At 39.3% G+C, this 26,273-nt stretch overlaps 1 protein-coding gene across 3 annotated transcripts in view; it reads left to right on the forward strand.

The window, feature by feature from the left end:
* The window catches only part of ERICH6B (glutamate rich 6B), a 99,801-nt gene extending 75,303 nt beyond the window's left edge, over window positions 1–24,498 (forward strand). For 2 of the 3 annotated variants that reach the window (XM_072135244.1, XM_072135246.1), the window contains exons 12-14: window positions 4,804–4,959; window positions 22,348–22,576; window positions 23,957–24,498. In XM_072135244.1, coding sequence (XP_071991345.1) covers window positions 4,804–4,959; window positions 22,348–22,576; window positions 23,957–24,310 — 739 coding nt within the window. In that variant the 3' untranslated portion in view covers window positions 24,311–24,498. The remainder of the gene's footprint in view (window positions 1–4,803; window positions 4,960–22,347; window positions 22,577–23,956) is intronic. The other variant, XM_072135243.1, reaches the window with a different exon arrangement.
* Window positions 24,499–26,273: the final 1,775 nt, after the last annotated feature.

Here is a 26,273-nt window from a genome sequence, read left to right on the forward strand (position 1 = left end):
ATCCCAAATGTTGTAATCTGTCATTGTATTCTAGTCCCCCCATTCCCCTAATAATCCTGGTTGCTCTCCTCTGCACCCGTTCCAGCTCTACTATATCCTTTTTATATACTGGTGCCCAAAACTGTACACAATATTCCATGTGTGGTCTGACCAGGGATTTGTATAAGGGCAGAACTATGTCTTTATCATGAGAATCTATTCCTCTCTTGATACATCCCATTATTTTATTTGCTTTAGCAGCAGCCGCCTGGCTCTGGTCACTAAAATTGAGTTTACCATCCACCAATACGCCCAAGTCCTTTTCCGCTTCAGTTTTACTAAGTAATTGACCGTTTAGAACATAATTATACTTTTTGTTTCCATGGCCCAAGTGCATAACTTTACATTTATCTACATTAAACCTCATCAACCATTTCTCTGCCCATCCCTCAAGCTTCCACAAATCCCTCTGTAATGCTAAACTATCGACCTCAGTATTTATTACTTTACACAGCTTAGTATCATCTGCAAATATTGAAACTTGACTGTGTAAACCCACTACAAGGTCATTAATAAAAATATTAAAAAGAAGTGGCCCCAATACTGACCCCTGTGGCACTCCACTGGTAACATCAACCCAATCTGAGAATGTGCCATTAATGACCACCCTCTGTTTTCTATCACTAAGCCAATTACTTACCCAGATACACAGATTTTCTCCTATTCCCAGCAGTCTCATTTTATATACCAACCTTTTATGTGGCACGGTGTCAAATGCCTTTGAAAAGTCCAGATATACAACATCCACAGCGTCCCCCAGATCCAGTCTTGAACTTACCTCCTCGTAGAAACCAATCAGATTAGTCTGACAGGACCGATCTCTCATAAACCCATGCTGACGCTGGGTTATAAGGTTGTGCACAGTGAGATACTCCAGGATAGCATCTCTAATAAACCCCTCAAATATTTTCCCCACCACAGCAGTTAGACTTACGGGTCTGTAGTTTCCAGGATCGCTATTTGATCCTTTTTTGTATATTGGTACCACATTTGCTATGCGCCATTCCTGTGGAACATAACCAGTCCTCAGTGAATCTTCAAATATTAAAAATAACGGTCTGTCTATCACCGTACATAATTCATGCAGAACCCGGGGGTGTATGCCATCTGGCCCAGGTGATTTATCTATCTTAGTGGTTGCGAGGCGGCGCCGTACCTCTTCCTGGGTTAAACTGTTGACATTATAAAAAGAATTTACATTATTCCTCATTGTGTCTTCCACCAGGGGATTTTCCTGGGTAAAGACAGTTGAGAAGGCGACATTCAGTAGATTGGCCCTTTCCTCATCTCCTTCCACCATGACCCCCATGTTATTTCTAAGGGGACCCACACTCTCTGTTTTTAGTTTCTTATCATTTATATACTTGAAAAATAATTTGGGATTATTTTTGCTCTCCCTGGCAATATTTCTTTCAGTCTCTATTTTTGCGGCCTTTATCTGTTTTTTACAGGATTTATTTTTCTCTCTATAATCCTGTAATGCCTCATCGCTACCTTCACGTTTTAGCACCTTAAACGCTTTATCTTTCTCGCTTATTGCTTTCCTTACAAGACTAGTTAGCCACATAGGGTTTTTCTTGTTCCTTTTATGCTTTTTCCCATAAGGTATGTGTTTCTCACAGGACTTTTTCAGAATATATGAGAAAAAGTCCCAGGGCATCTGTTAAATCTTGTCTATGGGTGCAGAAACTGTTCCAAAGCAAAAGCAAGTGAAGGGTTCTGCTCACCCCTGTGTAATATGCATGTCTATTCATTGTAGTTTGACAATAGTGAAAAACTCAGTTTTTCCATCAACACAACTAAACTACAATGGATTTATACATGATCCATTTTCTTCTGGGTAACAATGATAACACATTATTTGAAACCGTCTTCATTTTCTAACAGCATTTCTTTTCAACATTTTTGAAAAGTTGTGAGTTTTTTGTCCTAAGGATTGGTTCTGTCTAACAATGTGTCCCATGGGCCATAAAATAGAGTCTAAGTAATAAAATTCAATATACATTTTACCCAGTATTATTCACATGTGGTATTATATTACAGTGCTGTAGCTTGTCATTTATGTTTTTTAGTGTTTTTATGTTCATTAATTCTATTTTATGCCTTTGGCTTTTTTTAAATATTTTAAAAGGATTTCCTCTCGAGAAAGTACTTAACTGTATAGTTTAACAAAAATACAGATATTTGTCTTTTTCTTGTGCTTCTAATATGTAAATGATATAAGTATTTGTCGGCCTAGATATTAGCATTGCTATTGTGTACTACAAAAATAAAATCCATGCATTGATTCTCTGACAGATCATGTTTTCCAGAACTATTCTTAAGAGTATTTGAGGAGGAGTTGAGATTTTCTCTTTCAGTGTCCAAAAATATGTTGTATTAAAGTTTTAAAGTTCTAAAGAAGCACTTCCAGCTTAGCCACTTTTAATAACATCAGTCCATAAATAAAAGCACAAGTAGAATAAAATTATGTCATGTGACTAGAAACACTAAGAATAAAACGTATCTTAAAGATACACAGAGCAGAGCTAGACATAACATCGCATTTATCACTGTGTCTGATGCTGTTTGATGAACCTGGCATATTTTAACACAATGGGGCAGATTTATCAAGCAGTCTGAAAGTCAGAATATTTCCAGTTGCCCATGGCAACCAATCACAGCTCAGCTTTCATTTCACCAGTGCTCATGAATATTTTAAAGGGGAGCTGTGATTGGTTGCCATGGGCAACTGGAAATATTCTGACTTTCAGACTGCTTGATAAATCTGCCCCAATGTAGTGGAACTTTGCACCTTTACAAACTTTTTGGAGCCCTCCCCCCATTTCCCACAGCAGGAAAATAACGCATTTTTGCAGAACTTAGGCGTATACAATCATTTGCACAATTAATTTCTTCTATATCTTATCCTGAATGTACTACATTAGGGTTTAAAGTATTCGCTTCAAAATGACGCATGTTTGCAGCTAAGGATTATTTTTTAAGAATTTATTGATATTTTTAAAAGAAACCACAGACAGTCAAATTGCTTGGTACCTTTGAATTAGATTATCAGATGCTTAACTCTTTAACGACCTGGCCATTTTTTATTTCCATTTTTCACTGCCCACCTTCAAAAATCTATAACTTTTTTATTTTTACACTTAAAAAGCTCTGTGACAGCTTGTTTTCTGCATAACAAATTGCACTTAATAGTAATTGTATTGAATATTTCAAGCCGTGTACTGAAAGGCAGGAAAAAAATTCCAAATGCAGTCAAAATGGTGAAAAAAAGCATTTACGCATCACCTAAAAACTAGCCAAAATATTTAATATCAATTATGATAAGACCGGTTGGAGAAAATGTGGCTTGAAGCAGATGAATAGCATATTTGGTGGGATTGTCCACTTAGTACTAACACTACATAATTCCAAGCCCACAATTCGGGATCTTTCACATTGCAGATCACGGAAGGCAATAGAAGTCTGTTGGTCCACAAAAAACTGGATGCGACATCAGTATTTTTCACTGATGTGGCTGAAAAACCAGATCTGATGTTTTCAAAGCAATGTTAATCCCTCAGTTTTTTTTGTCGACACGGATTCAAAACAGGATGAATGCTCAACTGAAGCTGAACATCAATGCCAATGTGAAAGAGCCCTTAGCCTTACTGAACACAGGTATGGAAGCTTTACCCTCTAAAATGAGATGGGCAGTGACCAAAATATTTGCGGCCACAAGAACAGAAATAACATGTAAATGGAAAGATCATTATACACCAAAGATTGAAGCTATGAAAAGATTAGAAACATATCGCCTCTATGAATTTTTCCTGTGGAGATAGTAATGTATTGGACTTAGTTTATTTAAGAAGGAAATGGGAATATTTTAAAGGGAACCTGTCATCAGAAATTGGTCTAATAAACCACTACTAGTATATTGTCAAGAAACGTAACACCTTCTAATTTTTGTTTCTCTCATGGCCCAGTGCGGTGGCCTCATCCAGAAAATCAACTTTGAAGTGAGATGTAAATTGGTTGTATAAAGTCAAGGAGACAGGGAGTGTAACACTGAAGTAAAGCTCTTTCTTCCTCAGAAAGTCCTCTTCACTGTAATTGATGTTCCTACATCCAGAGACATCACTAACCAGATCTCCCGAAGTCCGATGCACAATGTCAATCACAGAAGAGGAGGTGTTCAGAGCTCCCCACCTTGACTTCAGTGTTAAACTCTCCGCCTCCTTGACTTTATACAACCAAATTACATCTCTCTTCAAAGTTGATTTTCTGAATGAGGCCACCACACTGGACCATGAAAGAAACAAATAAGAGAAGGTGTTATGCTACCTGACAATATACTAGTAGTGGTTTATTAAACCAATTTCTGATGACAGGTTCCCTTTAAAGACATTATAAAATAAAAAAAAATAAGGTAAAAGAGGGTCTATATTCTGTGATGAATTGCAGAAGAGAAAATAGAGGAATAAAAAGAAAGGATGAGAACGTGACACTTTTTCTTTTAGTGCCTAGGAATATTATATTGGGACTAGGACATTTTAATGTCAAATTGATGTTCTGTATGTCATTTTGTGTTTTGTTGTATATGTGACTTTGTACTTTGTACTTTGTGCCAATATTGGAATGTTTAGACTGTAAATAAAGAGTTAAAAATAACAATACCACAATTTACACTACCTACTACTCATGCCACATGATTTACATTACAGGATACAAATAATGTTTTTCTCTGGTGGCTGAAATAACCTTTCCTTGACTAAAAATCAGATATCCATCAGGAAATATTGGTATCCTGATTGTCTGCCCAAAACCTAACCAGTTTATCTTCATCATCTTGGAAGATGCTGAAAAGCAACCACAGATTCAAGCTGTTTTCATGAGTAATGGTCATGCAACCTGCTACCATCATAAGGGGACACTTTGGTAAGTTGAATGGTGTATTAAAAGCAAGGCTCGGGAGAAATGTGAGTCTTACATCAAGCAGGGCTGACTGGCAAAAAGAGCTAAGTTACCTTGTAAATAACTGTCATGTTTCATCTATATGTTGTATAATGGAGGAAATGTTACATACTGATCCGACTGCGTGATCCGAGAATTGAATTCATATACAGTGAAATGAAAAGAGGGTAATACCAACTATTAGATTTTTAAATATAGTAATTTGCAACATATTACATTTTACAGCCAGCACTAACTTCAGTGTTGAAAAGTGGGTGGAAAAAGTGGGCAGATTTCTCATGTTAGAAACAAAAGATCTGAAGATGAAACAGATTTTAAACAGGTCATAAATTTGTTGTATCTTTTAATCACCAGCAATGAATAGATTAATAGTAAGTGTCACTTTGAAAAAGACATAAATGTCACATGGAATCCAAAGCCGGCCCATTGGATTAAAATGCACCAAGCATATGCGGAGAAATAAAGTATGCATACATTAATGAATTCTAACACACAATATAGACACAGATATATTATATAGAGACAAAAAGTTCATAAGGGACATTTGGCAGTCATAAGTGCCATAAATACAGGATGTGCTGAGCTACCACAAAATAAAAATATTAGCTATATAGTGTATGTATAAGATACAGTTAATCACTCTCCAAAAGAAAAACAAAAAGTTGCATAACAGCATTGAGCACATAAATAGTTTTACAAATTTTACCCTCAGAAATGGCTCAGAAACCTTAAAGGGCACCTGGCACCCAGAATGACATTTTCTAAATAACTTCCTTAACCCCTTTGAAACCATTTTCAACATATGTTTGTATGTTTTATAGATCTTTTATAATTTAATCTCATACCTCCTGTGTATGCAAAGAGAAGGTGCCTTCCCCCTTGCATGTAAATAGAAACCTAGTATATAGCCAGCAGCCCCTTGTATATAGCCAGCAGCCCCCTGCCCAGCCTATAAAAGAAACTCTGTACTTACTTTTCTGATGCCCCCCGCAGGTCCTCTTCTGTCTTCTGAAGCTTCATCTCCGGGTACCCGCGCTGCCATCACATATACCATGACATCAGCTGCTTACGGACATCATAGTGTGTGCCGATGGCGAGGAACACACTATGATGTTGGAAAGCGGCTGACGTCCTGGTGTGTGCGAAGCAGCGCGCGGAAAACCTAAGACGGAGCCGGAGATTCAGAAGAGAGAGGAGGACCTGCAGGGGACATCAGAAAGGTGAGTACAGAGTTGTTTTTTTCATAGAGTCAATAATAAGCCAAGTTTGGGTTTTTCAGCACATATTTTTTGCTGAAAAACTCAGCTTATACTCAAGTAAATACAGTACTTTGGGCCTCTTAAAAAGTGGGAAGTTCAGATAACCTTTTATTACGTGATTGCTGTGACCTGTACAACAAATAAATTTTAGGTTTGCACAAAGTTCAGGAGGCTGTACCTGTACATAGAGGGAAAAGCTGCTGATTAGCATAAAAAGCTACTGAAAGTCAAGCCACACTGCTAAAGCCCTTGTTCCCAGTGGTTCCCTCATTGCTGCTGAGAGATAAAGGAGGATGAATCTAGACACTAGGAAAAGGGATATTAAATTACATATTGTAAATAAATTGGGAAGTGTGTGCTATAGTTATGTATAAAGGTGTTTGTAAAGGTGACTGAACACGTAGTATAATGCTGCTGTAAATTTCATGTAAATGTATATTGACCTGTAAATGATGCTGCATCGATCCTCTATAGATGCTCTTGCAATACATTCAGATTCACCACACATTTGTATCTAGATTATGCTGATATGCTATGTATACACATCGGTTTTGCACTTCACTTACTGAGAGCACGTCCACGTGATATCCATCCTCAGAGTAAACCTGGTAGCTTTCCCATCACAGCTATTTCAAAGCTACCACAATCCACATAAGATTTCCTAACATAAATCGACGCAGAATAAACAGTTGCATTTATTGTGCTATTTCCAAGCATATATGGTCAGTAAATGTGGTTTTCATATACTCCAGCAGAAAGTGTCCAAGAATCATAGATGCAGATCTGATTGAAAATGTTCCTATAAATAAGTCATTAGCCTATTTCCATTAACTATATGGGTGTAGTAAGCATCATAGTATGCAGTAGTGACAGTGGGGGGACAAATAAAGTACTTTTCACATTGCTATTTTTTATGTGGACACCAATATTATATTTCGCCCAGTAACGTGTGTGTGCCAGGGTTGCCTTTTAGACTCAGTCTGACCTTGGTTCTACCACACCTCAGGATAAGTGATAAGATAAAATATGGAAGGCCCTACCACCATATGGCTTTTGGGACACAAATTTAGAAACCAGAAATGCAAAACCAGGTATTTTAAAGGGAAATATAAAATTACAGGCAGTCCTGGGGTTACATACAAGATAGGTTCTGTAGGTTTGTTCTTAAGTTGAATTTGTATGTAAGTCAGAACTGTATATTTTATCATTGTAATCCCAGCCAGAACTTTTTTGGTCTCTGTGACAATTGGATTTTAAAAATGTTGTCATAAGAATCAAGATTAATAATAAAGCTTCATTACAGACACCTCTGATATCTGTTATAGCTGTTAATGGTAGCCTAGGACTAAAGTACAATAAATTACCAACATCCAGTGGTCCGTTTGTAACTAGGGGTTGTATGTAAGTCGAGTGTTCTTAACTAGGGGACTGCCTGTATATAAAGTGGAGGCTGCATTCTCAAATAATTGTTTCGTTCTTCTCAAGTTTTGTGCAAAGTCAAAACTAGGTAGGTCTGGACCGCATACCAAAATTGTGACTGGAAGCTCCTTCACATAAGCATGAACATATCAGGCTAAAATGAACATACCCCAGGCAAGGACATGTTGGTGTGCTACAAAGGAGAAGGGATGAGCGCTGCACACCCCACCCCCCTCCATAGGAAATAGTGTCTCGTGGCAGTAGACATGGAGAAAGATAAAGCATGCTCTATCTTTTCCCCATGTGTGGTATGGTGCCACACGTACCGCTGACAGGTCGCCAAAGGGTCCCCACAGCGGTCGTGTGAATGCGGCCTCAGAGTGTCTGTACACAGTTCTAAACTCATGCAAATTACCTCTAATAACAAGGCTTTACCTAGTGAATTACAAGTACCTGGCAACTAGTGATAATTTGCATGTTTGCACTATTTCTCTCTGTGTACATTGCTGCACAAAAAATCACCCATAAAAATCTATTGAGATTTCTCCCAATTCAATAAAGCATCAGCACAGCATCAGCAGCAAGAGTCAGTACAACATATACCTACTGGGAGGACAGTGTGATAATCCTTCTTTCAAGGTCTTAAAACTCTAACAATCTCAAATATACAGTCAGAAAGATTGAGCTTCTACCTTTAACTTGGCAGTAACAGTTCAGTTACAATTACATCATACAAAGAATTAGTTTGGTGCCTTTGAATAACTTAGGGTCACCATGAGATCACATGACCCAACTGAAGTTAGAAATTTTCAGCTAAACAACAAACATTTATTAAATGTCTTCTTTAATACTACAAAAGATAAAAGCATGTGACTAAATATTCTAAGATTCTAATCCCATGAAGAATATAAATAATCTTAAGGATCCACTGTATTCTATGAGATTATAAGATGCTCCGATGTGTATTTCTCCGATGCTTGTGTTCTGCTTATTTCCAATGTGAAAATTGGATTTTTGCAAAGCCTGGTTAATTCTCTCTGGGGTGTACTACCAAGGCAGGCGCTGTCATAAACATAACCTTTTTTCTTCTTATGATCTGTGACTTTCAAATGCATATGAATTGTTTTCTGAATAACAACAAATAAGTGAAATGAGATAAAGAAAATATGAATCAGTAACTTGGAATAGAAAGCCATTTTGAGCTAAAACTGCAGTGCTTGTCGATGTCTTGAGATTTGTCCCAGAGGCACAAAGTGCCAATTGCACTTAATCGAATTCCACATGGCGCTAGCAGAATAAATTTAACCTGACACATACTATTCCTGTGTGTTCATTTACAATGGGAAGAGAATACAAATTAGAGATTTAAAACTCTGTAAGTACTCTGTTTGTAGAGAACAAAGGATACCTTGTTAGAAAACCAACAAAAGTATTTTTGATCTACTGTGGATCAAAAAAGTTTACACAGCATGAAAAAATGTGCTTTGTTCTTTCAAGCAAAAATTCTTGAAGACAAACCAGTTTCTACAAATGACTACAAATTTTATGTCTGGAAGTCCAATAAGGAATAAAACACAGGGTAGTTTGAGTAACATATACCCTAGATTTTACTAAATATTTACATAATATTTCAACTAACAATTCACATAAAAGAATTTTTTACATCGACATGAGACCCTTAATTACCTAGTTTTCAGGCAATTGGTAAGATCAAAAAAGTTACTCTTTTGCTCATTAATATACACTCTGCACCCCATCTTGACAGAAAAAAACTAAAATGTAGATATTTGTGTTAATTTATTAAAAAAGAAAAATTAAAATATCACATGGTCATAAGCATTTAGACCCCTTACTGTTACATTTATTTATACACTCACATTTCCTTCTGATCCTCCTTGAGATGGTTCTACTCCTTCTTTGGAATCCAACTGTGTTTAAATAAACTGATTGGACCTGATTAGGAAAGGCACACACCAGTCAATATAAGACCTCACAGCTCATAGTGCATGTCAGAGCACATGAAAATCATAAGGTCTAAGGAACTGCCCAAGGTTACAAAGGTATTTCTGCAACACTCAAGGTACCTAAGAGCACAGTGGCCTCCATAATTGTTAAAGAATTAAGAATTGGAAGAAGTTTGGGATGACCAAACTCTTCCTTAACTTGGCCGATCTGCGAATCTAGGCAATTGTTGGAGAAGAGCCTTTGTGAGTGAGTCAAAGAAGGACCCCAAGCTAAAGAGATGCAGTAGGCAGATGGGAGAAAGTTCCAGAAAGTCAACTATCACTGCAGCTCTCCACCAGTTGGGGATTTATGGCAGAGTATGCTAATGGAAGCCTCTCCTCAGTGCAAGATATATGCAAGACATATGAAAGCCGCATACAGATTGCAAAAAAACACATGAAGGACTCTGAGAAATATGAGACTCCGAACTGATAAGAAATTTTTGGTGTTAATTCTAAGTGGTATGTGTGGAGAAAACCAGACACTGCTCATCATCTGCCAAATACCATCCCAACAGTGACACATGGTGGTGACAGCATCATGCTATGGGGTGTTTTAGAGCTGCAGAAACAGGATGACTGGTTGCAATTGAAAGTAAGATGAATGCAGCCAAGTACAGAGATATCCTGGATGAAAATCTCTACCAGAGTGCTCTGGACCACAGCCTGGGCCAAAGGTTTACCTTCCAACAAGACAATGACCCTAAGCACACAACTAAAATAACAAGGCAGTCGCTTCAAAACAACTCTGTGACCATCCCCGACTGGGCCTGACCTGACCCCAATTGAGCATCTATGGAGAGATAGAAAATGACTGTCCACCAATGTTCACCATCCAACCTGAGGGAACTGCAGAGGATCATCTAGGAAGAATGGCATAGGATAGCCAAACTTGTTGCATCATTCCTAAGAAGACTCATGGCTGTACTAGCTCAAAAGCTGCTCCTACTCAATACTGAGCAAAAAGGGTCTGAATACTTCTGGTCATGTGATATTTCAGTTTTTTTAGTTCAATAAATTAGCAACAGTGGGGCAGATTTACTTACCCGGTCCCTTCGCGATCCAGCGGCGCGTTCTCTGCGGTGGATTCGGGTCCGACAGGGATTCACTGAGGTAGTTCCTCCGACGTCCACCAGGTGTTTTTTTAAAAATGCGCCGGGTTTTCCGAATCCGTCAGGTTTTCGTTTGGCCACGCCCCCCGATTTCCGTTGCGTGCATGCCAGCGCCGATGCGCCAAAATCCGATCGCGTGCGCCAAATTCCCGGGGCAATACAGGGAAAATCGGCGCAAATCAGAAATATTCAGGTAACAAGTCGGGAAAACGCGAATCGGGACCCCCAATATCTACATTTCTGTTTGTCAAGATGGGGCAGAATGCACATTAATGAGCAAAAAAAGAACTTTTTTTAAACTTGCAATGAAACAAAGAGTGTAAAATTTAAAGGGTTCTGAATATTTTCCATATCCACTGTATGTACATGTTCCTCTGACACTGAAAAAAGGCACATATTTTTCTTACGAATTCCACTCCACAAATTTACCCTATTGGTACCAGTCTGTTTAAAGTTTGAAAGTTCCTGAAAGATTGATTTTGTCTTCTGTCTTTATAGAATATATGAATGTATGAAGGCCAGTTCACACCTTTTGCATTTAACCATTCTTGGTTTTGTCTCACAATAAATGAAGCAAAAAAAACTGATGAGAAGTGAACTGCTCCTTGCAATCTGCCTTCCTCTTCTATTATCTTGTCATTACAGGCAGTCCCTGGGTTATGTATAAGATTATACAATTGTAACTCCAGAAAAAATTTGTTTGCCCCAGTGACAATTGGATTTTCAAAATTTTGTGCCATCATGGGAACAAGGATTTGCAATAAAACTTTATTACAGACACTAGACAGCTGATCATTGTAGCCTCGGACTACAGTAATGCAGCCAGAGAGCTTCACCAGGGGTCACAGTGAGCAGAGAGGTCCGTCTGTAGCTAAGGGTTGTCTGTAAGTCGTCGTACAGGTGTCCTTTAGGCGGGGTCCACCTGTATTCTATTTGAAGTTGGTCTTTTAAGTGTAAGGTACTGCACTGTTATAAAACCACTGTTGTGCTTGGTTGCAATGCTTAAAGTGGACATGATTTGGAAAATTCCACCTAAAGTGAATTAAATTTCATGGCCTTCATGAAGTGGATAACGGTATTTAGCTATTGACATCACTGTACAAGTGACAAATGACAAATGACAAATGTCATCAACATCTCAATAAGAAGGAAAGTTGTATGAAAAATTGAGTATCTGACTGCGCTAAGCATGCCTTGAAGAGTATATAGTGGTTTACAGTATCTGTGAGATAGGGATGATGACGGGGAAGGGTATTTGGTGATAGGGTTGGGATGAACAGTGGAAGTGTTACAGACCACTTGTGGGTTCTGTTAATGATGTTATATAGAGGATTAGTGGGAATCACTCTTAACCACTGTTGGACTGGTGGCAATAATGTGGTCACATGATTATAATAAATTGACCTCCAATCTGTTCAGGTTCTTCACCTTACCTAATTTTTGCAATCTAGCACCATTGTGACCCCCAAATCCATTGATAGATTTAGTTTCTGCTGTGTGCAACATAAATTGTAAGAAAAGAAAACTTTTTATGTGCTGCTTTTCGTGACTAATTCAAAAAATCTCAGTCTTATACCTGGAGAATCTAGTTGTTTATATCCACACTTGTGAATATATACAAGAATCCCTTGTCAAGTGATTGAGAAAGAAATAAGCCAAATGTATTTCTGTTATCAGGAAACTGCTGGAATACATTTGGAATCTCTTGTGAAATTCTGCGCCTGAACAACAAAACAAGTAGCACATTACTCCATTAAATTGTAACAAAAAAAGTTAATCTAGCGATATCCATATTTAAATGGAGAAAACAAACAGATATCATCAATTTTCAATGCAGCATAACCTAATTGTGTGCCGTGCGCCTGTGTCTTACAAATGACATTTTAATGAAATAAACCAGAATTCAATTAGTTTTGACTTAGAGAGATTCTGGAGCCAATTTCTGCTTGGGTGAGCTGGTGTAGGAACACTCTAAATAATGAATACAATTAGAAAAGTTCCAATATATCTCAGTTCTTGGAGCATTGTGCAGTGCATCAATGTCTTTAAAAATACATGTGACTGACACTTGATGCTCAGATTAAAGGTGAGCTGCATTATATGGCAAGAGAAAAGTAATCATCTGCCTGAAGATAAAGGTACAAGGAGATGCCTGGAAGCTCTTCTCAGTCCATACCTTTAACACATTGATTATTCTCTATGTGTGAAGTCTGATCATTAAAAAGATTCTCTTTCAGAGGCAGCAAGCAAATCCCATATAATCCATTATTAGTTTTTTTAAGCTGATTTTCTCTTTGAACTTGGTCATTTACGATAATGGACACCAGTGGCACGTATCATCAGTCACAAACCAGAAAGCAAGACAGATATTACTCCATATTGTACAGTGTGGAACAGGATGAAACTGAAATATAAACTGTAGTTAGTGTGAAATTCTGATGTGTGATCAGAACACTGCAAAATGATGGCGCTAGCTATAGTAGGCCTCATTACAGGTGTGAATGACAGGAAGTACAAAGAATTTAACCCGGGAATTTGTGGATTGGTGCCAGCAAATCCACTGTAGGATTAAAGCTGGGAAGACCAAGGAGATGGTGGTGGACTTCCTTAAGCACAGTCCTCGTCTAGTGAACAGAGAGTGAAGTCCTATAAGTACTTGGGTGTCCTCCTCAACAATAAACTGGAGTGGGCAGAGAACATAAAATCACTTCACAGGAGGGGTCAGAGCAGGCTACACCTGCTGAGGAGGTTGAGGGCATTTGGAGTGCAGGGGGGAATTCTAAAGACTTTCTTCAACTCTATAGTGGCACCAGCCATCTTCTTTGGTGTAGTCTGTTGGGGAAGCAGCCTCTCAACTAAGGAGAGGAGCAAACGGGACAAACTGATTAGGAAAGCCAGCACTGCCCTGGGGGGTCCTCTTGACATAGTGCAGGTGGTAGCTGAGAGGAGGACACTGTGTAAGGTGAAATCTATTATTCAGAATAGTTCCCATCCCTTGCATGAGACTGTGGTGGCATTCGGGAGCACCTTTAGTGACCGACTGCTTCACCCCAAGTGTGAGAGGGAGCGTTATTGTCATTCCTCCCCGCTGCGATCAGGCTGTTCAACAAAAGGGCCTAAACTGAAGTTGTTCATTTATCCCTAATATTATTGTTCTGTCATTGCTTGTACTGCACTCTCCCTGTAATGCTGTGACTTTCCCCATTGTGAGACTGATAAAGGATTATCTTAACTTATCTTCTTGGACAATCCAAACCCTGATTTCTCAGTTTTGGTTGCTGAGGAAAAAGAAAAGTGAAAGTACATACTGTTGTGTAAATTGAAACACAACACAACCGATGCTTGTGGTTTCTTATGTAAATGAAATACTTCCTTATTTCCACTTTGGGTCAGAACATCAATTGTAGAATAACCTGGGAGAGCTTGTTGTTTACAGGAGAGAAGGCAAAGATGTTTACAAAAAAAGTGGAGTACAAGACAACTCATTGTGATATTGGAATGATGTCTTCTTCAGGTCAATAAGAACTATAAGTAGATCTTGCCAATTTCAGTTTCATACAAGGGGTTGAATGGGGTTGAGCGGTATTGAAGCACACCTGCTTTGGTCCGGTGCTGTCTTTGGATGAAATCAGCCATTTTTTTTTTGTTTTGTACCAACCACGTATAGGGCATTTTTTATATTTAGAGTAGAGTTGAATTAAAGCTTCTGCAGTATGGATGGGTTTGTTATAAAATATAAAAATAATATCAAAAGTACATTTAGAAATAATGATTCTGGTTTGTTAAACATGCAGCATGATAAATCTTGGGCATTGTAAGTATAGTCTAACTTCATATAACCTATTTGATGGCTCAACTTTGGCATACAAAATTATTACATGTGATGCCATTTGGTGGTATCTTTCTAGTACGGGGTATCACCAAAAATGATTTCTATTTTATTCCCAGAATATAAGAGAAGAAGTGTACAACACTGATGTAAGAAGCATCTTCCATTCTTTTTCTCCTTTTTCATACATTACACTAGTGGTCAGAACTGAATGACTCAAGAGTGTAATAAATGGGAGCAAAAAGTTCACCGACATACAAAAGCCAGTAACAGTCCTGTATGCTGTTATGTATGAATGGTCTGCTAAAAGTAAAGTTTGGGAATGGTTATTTGAGGCCCTTTAATAACAACTAAATACGTTAAGTGCCTAATGGATTGCTGGGAGGTGAGCCAGATACTTGCCGATTGTTACTGTCAAAGTGCTACGTTTTCTCCATTCCCACTGCAGATGACTAGAAAGTGCTGTTGTAGCTTTGAGATATTAATTGTAATGCAATTGTTTGACAGCGTACACAATCAGTATTTAGGCCATTGCATTCTATAAAGCTAATGTCACTGTGTGCGAAAATATGAAAAGAATAACAAATAGTGCGCACACTAGTCACAGCAAGACCAAAGAGCAGATTTGTTTTTGGCTACTGATTTTCTATTGCCATAGCCATTATATTGTGCATCAATAGCAAATATCATACTGTAAGTGTATGGTTCTCTTAGGTTACTACAGCAGTAACAGTCCCATAGCCATATAATCCCAATTATTTACTGGAATTATTTTTTGTCTTTTCAGGATCTACAGTTGTAACACAGCAAAATAGTCTTGTGAAATGTATGTGAATATGTATACGTACATGGGGGAAGAGCTTACGCCTCTTGATGTAACCGTCGGGACACAGGGGCGTGACTTATATAATAGACCGCTGTATGATGAATTCCCCCTGTGGATGTCATATCTAAAGCTAACTGCACACATTGCATATTATACCCTACACAGTGCTGTCTGAACATGTAGGATGGTCTGCATGCTGGTAGATCCCCTTTACTGAAAACTTTAAAGGGAACCTGTCACCAGAAGGCTATATTTCAGTGGGACAGGCTCCAATAGACACTCTAACGTGGATAGCAGACAAGGTTTTGTCATATCTAAGTGGTCTATAGTTCTTGTAATATCGGCAGTTTATGTACCTGGACGCATGCGCAGTGAGCTACCTGGCGCAGCGAGCCACCTTGCTGCTCAACGCACAGGCATGAGATTTGCTTGTGCAGTGAGTCGACCTTATGAGGGGGAGGGATCAAGAGCGAGAATGTGGGAATCCTGAACGGGGACGAGGGCAGGAAATATGTTAATTAGGAAGCGCACATTACTTTTTGAAATACTGCCTCCCCCGAGACTTCAGAAGGACCTTCTGGCAGGGTGCCAGGTAAACTCTACCCGTGAATATTGCAGGAACTATAGACCACTAATGTATGATAAAACCTTGTCTTCTATCCACGTGAGAGTGTCTATGGGAACCTGTCCCCACTGAAATATAGCCTTCTGGTAAAAGGCTCCCTTTAATGGTTTCGTTTTGTTACCTAGCGAAAGTAAACAATGTTAAGATTAAAAAAAACAGTTGTCACAAAATTTTGCATAGCATTTCAGAGGTTTATTCTTAAGACATTTGCTGAGATCTTGCCACATTTACTCGTCATGACTGATTGTGTCACAGAACAGTAAGAAGATATAAAAACACCTGGAAATTAGTGCAACCAAGACTTATTTCCACTATGGGAACAGTGATCCTCTTGTATCTTTGTGGTATTATCAGAAAAGTGCACACTGAAAAATCAATGTCTATAACTCCTTTACTTACGGATTCATTTAAGATAAGGACTGGAGGTCTGCAGGAAGGTTGACCTTCACTAGTGCATTGAAAATCACTTGTCAATGTTCAATCATCGCCCATACTTGTATACATGGCTCTGCGTCCTGTTCCATCGATCTGAGATATGTCCATTTTCTGCACCCTGCTTTTACGGGTCTTTTAAAAAAAAAACATTTCTTCAAATGTAAATAGTTTTAAAAAAATAGTTTAAATAAATTGAAGGAATTGTAATCTGTTACATTGAACATACAATTTGATGTGCTGTAATGTTAGGGCCAGATTATAGGGAAGGCTCCCAGGGTGTGTTCCATGGTGGATTATAGTGTGTCTGACTCTGACTGACCACCCGGGCCATCTAAACCAGCTGTTTAAACAGCAGCCGGTTCAGAGAATTGGGGGATATCCGGCGCTAGAGACAGATCCCACCACATACTTGTGTCTATGCTAGAACTCCTGCTCTGATATAGACCAAGAAGTGCACGGGACATCAGCAAACTGCAACTCCTACACCAGACGTCTGATAGGTATGCCCCGCGTCATTATAGCTGTATATATATTTTACTGAAGGCTGTATATATTTATTACAGGGGGCTGTATATATTCACTACAGGGGAGCCATACAGATTTATTACAGGCGGATGTATGTATTCATTACTGGTGGGCTGTATACCGTATTTTTCAGCCTATAAAGTGCACCAAAAATCCTTTAATTTTCTCAGAAATCAAAGGTGCGCCTTATAGGCCGGTGCGCCTTATATATGAACTTATACAGAAATGTACTACAGACAAGATGTACTGTACATTTACCAGTATTTAATAGCTCCATCCCCAGAAATTTCCTGCACCTTCCCACACAGTATACAGGGTCCCTAGCTCCTGAAGTGCCCTGGCACCACAACTAACATTGTGCCCATCCTACCCTCCCCTAGCATGGAGAGAGAAGGAGCCACAGGGAACCCCACAGGAATAACACCCTGGCTGAGGAGGAAAGGAGAAGGGGCAGAGGGAGACCGCTTAACCCCTGCTGCATCACCCTGCATTAACCCCCAGCAGCCCATACCATCTGCTGGTCATTTTTAGGTACTGCATTTGATCCTGCACCTTATACTCCAGTGCGCCTTATATATGAACTTAGATGTCTTAGCAGGCATTTATTAGAGGTGCGCCTTATAGTCCGATGCGCCTTATAGGCCGAAAAATACGGTATATTCAGTACTGGGGGGGCTATGTGTAGGGTGGATACACCTACATAAATCTTAGGGGGCCAGATCGGCAGACCTTAGTGGCCATTCATATGGCCCAGGAAGACCAATCCAATTTCCAGGGAACTGTTTATGTAGGAATGCTCGGACCTTTGGGGTCATCTGAAGGCAATTGTCTATGCTGTGTAGATACGAGATGTGCAGCATCTGAAACAACGGATACAGGAAGCCTGTGCTAGCATTTCTTCTATGGTGTTGCCATTAGTGTGTCAAAAGTGGCATAAAAGGGTTGCATTGACAATCCAACACATTGGGCAGCACATTGAATAAATTTTATAAGTGGACAAAAACATGTTAATAACTTATTAGGGTACAAAGTTTGATGTGTTACATGACACTCTTCCCATTGGAAAAAAAATTGCGACTTCAAATTGGCCTCCCATATACTAATGTGCCACAAAGAGGAAGTTGATGTTACCAACCTTTCCCATTATATTTAGGTGTATCCATATGAATGGCCCACTCTGTATATTTGTTACTGGGATCTATATACAGGCGGTCCCCTACTTAAGAACACTCGACTTACATACAACCCCTAGTTACAAACGGACCTCTGGATATTGGTAATTTCTTGTACTTTAGTCCTAGGCTACAATAATCAGCTATAACAGTTATCACAGGTGTCTGTAATGAAGCTTTAGTGTTAATATTGGTTCTTATGACAACCCAACGTTTTTAAAATCCAATTGTCACAGAGACCAAAAAAGTTCTGTCTGGGATTACAATGATAAAATATACGTTCTGACTTACATACAAATTCAACTTAAGAACAAACCTCCAGAACCTATCTTGTATGTAACCCGGGGACTGCCTGTATATTTATTACAGGGGCTGTATATGTTAATTACTAACAACTTTTACTTTATTGAAAAAAATTGTGGGGTGAGCCCTCAACAGTCTGCACCCAGGGGTGTCCACCACCCTTAATTCAGCCCTGGATATGATATTTATTAAAACGTGTCATTTATTAATTTATATCTCTGTTCGTTGCTTATATTTTTGTTGAGATAACAAGTTGATTCTACTTGATTATGCTCAAAAAGGGAAGGTTGGCAACCAATGACAAGACCACAGACACGACATTTTACCACTTAAATGAAGGCTGATAAACCAGGAACACTTACTCATAGATCCAGGCACTGTGACTGCAATAATCTTCTTAGATTTCTTATCCATGGCCTCTTAAAACTAACCTAATTATGCTGAAGGACTCTGGGGCCGTTACCTGAGACCCTTCCTGCTGTAGATTCACAGAATGTTACACTGTGCAGCAGCACATACCCCCTACCACCATGTTAGATTATAGCAGGGAGAGGGAGGGAAGAAGTGCTGAGCAAGCAAGGGGCAGGCTGGAACAGTGTAACCTCCTGTGCAACTGCAGCACAGTGGGGCTCTGGTAACACCCCAGGACCCCATTTGACTCATTAGCATGATTTAATTTTTTTTATTTAAACAGAAGAGACCATAAATAACAAATATAAGAAGTTTACCAAAAACACAGAGTCTGGATCTATGAGTGCCCTGGTTTATCATGCTTTATTTTGATGGTAGATTTCCTTTCTCAAAAAGTATTAATCTTTCTACTCAACACCTATGGCTCTATAACATTCTGCGTACAAATCGGACACTACGTACAGAAAGCTCTTGCTCTTGTTTAAAAAACATCATGGTTTCAAGCTCCATCTGCTCTATAATGTGTTATCAGCATGTATCACACTGGGGAACATTTACTAAGGGCCTGAATCGCGTTTTTCCGACGGATTACACGAATATTGCGCCGATTTACCCTGAATTGCCCCGGGATTTTGGCGCACGTGATTGGATTGTGGTGCATCGGCGCCGGCATGCTCCCGGGGAACGGGCCGTCAGAAAACCTGTTGGATTCGGAGAAAAACGCCATATTTTTTTTTTAAAATGTGTCGCCTGACACGCGCTTACCTGCACCCACGATAGCTTGATGAACTTCAGTGAACTCCGACCGAATTCAGCGCAGCAGTGACACCTAGTGGACATCGGGGGAACTACCTTAGTGAATCGCCAGACACCCAAATCCTCCACAGAGAAAGCGCCGCTGGATCGCGAATGGACCGGGTAAGTAAATCTGCCCCACTATATACAATCTATTTAGTTCCTTCTGCTATATAAAATGTACTGGTAGTGAAAGCAGTATTTTCATGGGGACAAATGTATTTGGGCCTTCTATTAAAACTTAAGCGACTATGCTTTATTCTGTTGTATATAAGTTGAGGCTCGCTTGCAAAAAAGCCATTGTAAAACTTCACATCAGTTTAATGTTATTATCAGTATTACTTTCTTTATCTAGAATAACAAGCGGGGCTAGAGGGAATGTGAGATTAACCCCAGACCCATCACCATCTATAGATAGTTTTATGACAGATACTGCCTGAGTGCCATTCACAGACTATAGACTGCCATAAAATGTGCCATTACTCTATGCTAATGTTGCATTGTATCACATTGTGTATGACTCATACAACCTTTATTTTTGTATAACGTGATGGAAAATAGTCCATAAACACATAGATTGAACACCAGTTTACCTTACCAGAACATTAGCCGGGTACAATGGTTCCCATGTGCAAGATCCTGAAAGTTTTTATTGCTAATTGAAGCAGTTTTTTAGTTTTAGAAATGACAACAATCAAGTTGTGGGATAAGAGGAAGCATTCCTTGTTTTTTCTGGTACTTTGCATCAAGTGGTTTATTGCGGTTGTTTGTTTTAGCTAATAAATTCCCAATATGTGTTTTCTACTGATCTATCATCATAATGCTGTGGCTGAGCTCTGCTTATCTCCACGACATTGTGGAGCTATACATATCTGCAAACACACTGCCTCTAGGCTTTATCAGTCTTGTAAAACAATTAGGACCCGTCAGTAAATAAAACTCCAAATGAAAGAAGGGTTTTCAGGGTTAAAAATGACATTTTTGCACAGATCTTTCCTTTGGATGAGCAATTTAACAGTAATTGAATCTTTCAAGTAAAGCCAATTACGGCGCTTAATAGATTGTCTATATTTATTTCTATAAAGACCAATAGTATGGTGTTTCCATTCCCGGTGTCCCTTCTTAATAGTTTTTCTAATAGAAATCGTTACGTAAATACTGCCAAGCACAGGACCCACAAAATACATTTATCTCGGCTTGACCCTGACTAGATAAAGAAGCCTCCTTTGCATTGATAATAACTTGGAAGCAATCTCTTATTTTTGCATTAAATAGAAGCTGCCTGTCACTGTCATGGCATACTAATGACACTCGTGTGTGCTGCAAGTTAACCAATTAGCGCTGCAAATGAGTGGGATTTATCATGGTACAGCACTGAATTGATACATGAACTTGGATTTTCAATGCATTTGAAGCACCAATAGAATTACATTTAAAGGGGTATTCCCAGGAAGACAAGTTAGGTCCTATCCACGGGATAGGGCCTAACTTGCTGATCAGTGGGGTCTCAGTGCTGACAACCGCACAGATCGCGAAAACGAGGGGCCCGAGCGACCCCGCTTCAGTCCATGAGAGTAATGGAGCAGACGGCCGCACATGACTGTTCTGCTCGACTAAACTGTAGGGAGCTGACCGAGATTGCCGAGCGCTATAGTAAATAGTTAAAAAAATATATATTTTAAAGTTTATAACTAAATAAAAATAACTAAAAATTTAAATCACCCCCCTTTCCCTAGAAGTGATATAAAACTAAATAAACCGTAAAAATCACAAACATTTTAGGTATCGCTGTGTCCCAATATCTATCAACATATAAAAACGGTTATTGTCAGCGGTGAACCACATAACGAAAAATAGCCTCCAAATGTGCGAAACGCAACTTTCACATTATTTTACTGTACATATATAATAAAAAGTAATCAAAAGGTTGCAAAGTCCAATGCAATTAAAACGACAGCTCATCTTCATGTCTTACACATCTCTGTACACCGGAATATGAAAAAGTTATTAGCGACGATTAGATAGCGAAAGTAAAATTTGTTACGCAAAAGATAAGCATGAAAAAAGGCAAAAGGTATAACTATTTGAAGGTGGGGAGCAAAAATCAACAAAAAAAAACGCTGCAACGCAAAGGGGTTAACACATTTAACTTTTAGAATCAACTATAAGCCAATAATAAAGCAAGCATTCTGTGTGTCTGAAGATGGCAAACAGACTACTATACATAGAAACTTGTATTCTACTGACACAATGACATTGCAATGGACAAGCGTAGTTTATAAATCCTATTTTCAAATACCATAGTGAGGACGTATGAGTTAATCGAGGGGATAATGATATGTACAGGAGTTCATCTACTAGCTTGCCAGAGCTGCCCCAGCTGTACTGCTCTATTTCTTCTGTAGGGACACCTATTGTGTCTCACCTATTTAAAATTCCTTTCATACCTCAAAATGGTTCATAGAGGGGGCAGATCTAATAATATATTTACTTGAATAATTTTTTGTGCTATATATTTTGCCACCATTGACATGAAATGCTTTATTTTGTTCCACAATAATAATATAGATGCTTTCAGTGCCATCAATATCTAAAATGTTGTGAATGTTTTCAATTGTCATTCTCATTTCTACAATAGGACTGTATTAGATCCATGGGGTGGCTCTTACTTTGACGAGAAGGGGGTCCAGAAGAAGCGCTGGACTTGGTGGGATTTCAGCCGCCACGTACATGCTCCTCCTTTCCAGCCAATTACCTTGATGCTGAATTCCCACATTGAAGTTAAAATGCTAAAACAGGATGAAATCTATGTATTATTCACAAAAGACAAGGAAACAATCACTTTTAATGTTGGGTCTAAACTTCAGGTAAGTTATGTCTCCCCTTCTTCTGTATGGACTTAGTGCCTTAAAATATTATTAAGAACTAATATTAGTATATGTGGTATGTGGAATACACATGTTACTACTAGTAGTGAAAGGGCTTAAAAGCTTTTATCTTTTATTCCACTTGCTATTATTGTAACCTCATTACTTGTGTCACATTCTTGTCCCTGCCGCTTTCACATAATTGTATGGGGTTTTTTTCAGTCATTCAGTGACGTATTTGGCAGTATATACAGGATGTTTTTTAACCACAAATGCACATATGTCACCTCATCCATTCCATATAAAATACGGTGGGATGGCAAATGATGTCACTAGCTTGCTCAAGCCCAAAATCCCTGGATACTACACATATATATGGAGGCATACAGTGCACAACACACATTTTAAAGTTCCCATACTTCTATATTGCGTACGGACACTCTATACACGCTCTAGATTTTTTATATTTCTCGCTCACGGTATGGTACAGTACGGTATGGTTGGCAATATGGCCATTAAAGTGTATGCCCACATTGCTCATTGTAGTAAATGTACCCGTGTGCTACTCATAGGAAAACGGTACAGTAAACACATGGCCATTTTAATAATTTAATGTGAAAGGCACCTTACATAAATTCCCGATAGATGATTTGGTATTTCATCTGACATTCTTCATTTTGTAGGGGGAAAGATCAAACGGTGACACTTTTCATGTTGTGCAAGTTAGTAAAAAGTATAAAAAGTTCCGATGTCTGGGGATGACTGTGTCGCTGACGCGCATTTCGGCTCGTACTGAGCCTTCGTCTAGGGGTGACGAAGGCTCAGTACGAGCCGAAACGTGTGTCGGAGACGCAGTCATCCAAGGACAACAGAGCTTTTTGTACTTTTTGATCTGGTAAGGACTGGCACTTCATCATATGTGCTTCCCTGAAACTCTTTATGCGGCACAAGTTTTTGCTGTGCTGATATGTATTGTTAGTCCATTACAGTTTGTGGGTATGATGGTTGTTCCTAAACCAGTCCTGTTATACATCGATTACTGCATATCTCCTCCCATGTCCGGGCATGACTGCCTTTTGCCTGTATACCACTGCTGTAATTTTAACTATGTACCTCTTGTAATTTGTGTCAATAAAGTTTGTACTATATCTTTTTGTATTTGGACGTCTTAGTCTTGCCTTGTTTCGTCTTTTCTTAAGGAGTACAATAGGTTATATATTTAGTGTTTGTTTGGGGCAGTGGTGCGATAACCTACCCAGGGATATATGACATTTTCAGAGTAAGCTATGGCCTTCCCTTGTGCTGCATTCCATGAACCTCTGTGCACATGAAACCCAATCCAGCATTAAATTTTATTCCTAATTTTCTAATGTTTTGCAGTTAAAAGATCCTGAAGGAACTTGTAAAATGCGTTGGAGCACTGGAGAGATGGAACACTACTGTTCTTCTAAAAAACTTGAAATTTTTTGCATTTTGAACAAAATCCGCAAACTAGTGAGAATCTCAGCTACTCCTCAGGACAGAGAGGAGATGATACATGGTTATATTCACCAGCTACAGAAGTCTTTAAACTTTATCATTACACTCACCAACATACATGAGAACACTCCCAATGTGCTGAAAATTAAGGAAATACAAGAAAGTGAGACTGCCGTGAAAAAGAAGCCTCATCACGCAAAAAAGAAAAAGCCAATGCCCAGCGATAACAAGCCAAAAATAAAGCTGCCCCATTAAGACTTGAGCGCCAATTGTTTTCTTTTTTTTTCTTTGTTATGCTAAGTTATCATTACTGTGCTCCCAACATTTCAATACCTCCCCCTCCTTTTAGCAACAGTGGGGCAGTACTCCATAATAACAAGCCTAGCAGCAGTGGGGCAGTACTCCATAATAACAAGTCTAGCAGCAGTGGGGCAGTACTCCATAATAACAAGTCTAGCAGCAGTGGGGCAGTACTCCATAATAACAAGTCTAGCAGCAGTGGGGCAGTACTCCATAATAACAAGTCTAGCAGCAGTGGGGCAGTACTCCATAATAACAAGTCTAGCAGCAGTGGGGCAGTACTCCATAATAACAAGTCTAGCAGCAGTGGGGCAGTACTCCATAATATCAAGTCTAGCAGCAGCGGGGCAGTACTCCATAATAACAAGTCTAGCAGCAGCGGGGCAGTACTCCATAATAACAAGTCTAGCAGCAGCGGGGCAGTACTCCATAATAACAAGTCTAGCAGCAGCGGGGCAGTACTCCATAATAACAAGTCTAGCAGCAGTGGGGCAGTACTCCATAATAACAAGTCTAGCAGCAGTGGGGCAGTACTCCACAATAACAAGTCTAGCAGCAGTGGGGCAGTACTCCATAATAACAAGTCTAGCAGCAGTGGGGCAGTACTCCATAATAACAAGTCTAGCAGCAGTGGGGCAGTACTCCATAATAACAAGTCTAGCAGCAGTGGGGCAGTACTCCATAATAACAAGTCTAGCAGCAGTGGGACAGTACTCCATAATAACAAGTCTAGCAGCAGTGGGGCAGTACTCCATAATAACAAGTCTAGCAGCAGTGGGGCAGTACTCCATAATAACAAGTCTAGCAGCAGTGGGGCAGTACTGCATAATAACAAGTCTAGCAGCAGTGGGGCAGTACTCCATAATAACAAGTCTAGCAGCAGTGGGGCAGTACTCCATAATAACAAGTCTAGCAGCAGTGGGGCAGTACTTCATAATAACAAGCCTAGCAGCAGTGGGGCAGGACTCCATAATAACAAGTCTAGCAGCAGTGGGGCAGTACTCCATAATAACAAGCCTAGCAGCAGTGGGGCAGTACTCCATAATAACAAGCCTAGCAGCAGTGGGGCAGTACTCCATAATAACAAGTCTAGCAGCAGTGGGGCAGTACTCCATAATAACAAGCCTAGCAGCAGTGGGGCAGTACTCCATAATAACAAGCCTAGCAGCAGTGGGGCAGTACTCCATAATAACAAGCCTAGCAGCAGTGGGGCAGTACTCCATAATAACAAGTCTAGCAGCAGTGGGGCAGTACTCCATAATAACAAGCCTAGCAGCAGTGGGACAGTACTCCATAATAACAAGTCTAGCAGCAGTGGGACAGTACTCCATAATAACAAGTCTAGCAGCAGTGGGGCAGTGCTCCATAATAAAGCAAACACATCATTACACAACGTGCATACACAACATTATGGAGTAGATAACCCTGCTCCTTCAGTATTATATCACCATTGTTTTTGGCTTTCATTGTTAGTATTTGATTGAGTGAGTGTCATGGTTGCAATGGTGATTAAGTCAGAATACGAATAAATGGAGTTGGCTGGAGACAGTATTGATATTAAGTGCCTTATCTGCCAGATATAATGTCACATTATTTCTCTGCACAGATCTGTTAAGTACTAGAAGCAGCATCTCTGGAAAATATTAAGACTTATAGTTGTTATTAGATGCAGTTTGCAAGTCTTCTTATTTAATGAGATTCTCGGATACCATTATTGTACAGCCTTCCCGCAATCACTAGATGTATGACATTGTGCAAACTGTTCCTTTCCTTGTAACACAAAAGAATTGCATTTATTGTTTCACTTTGTAATAAATAATATAATAACATTTCCAAGTGTCTGAAACACCAGCATCGGCCTTGAAGCAAAGACAAGTAATTGTCAGAAGACCGTAGTATGGCCTCCATGTTTATAATT

Source organism: Engystomops pustulosus, chromosome 2 (genome assembly GCF_040894005.1).
Source record: "Engystomops pustulosus chromosome 2, aEngPut4.maternal, whole genome shotgun sequence".
NCBI classification, from domain to species: Eukaryota; Metazoa; Chordata; class Amphibia; order Anura; family Leptodactylidae; genus Engystomops; species Engystomops pustulosus.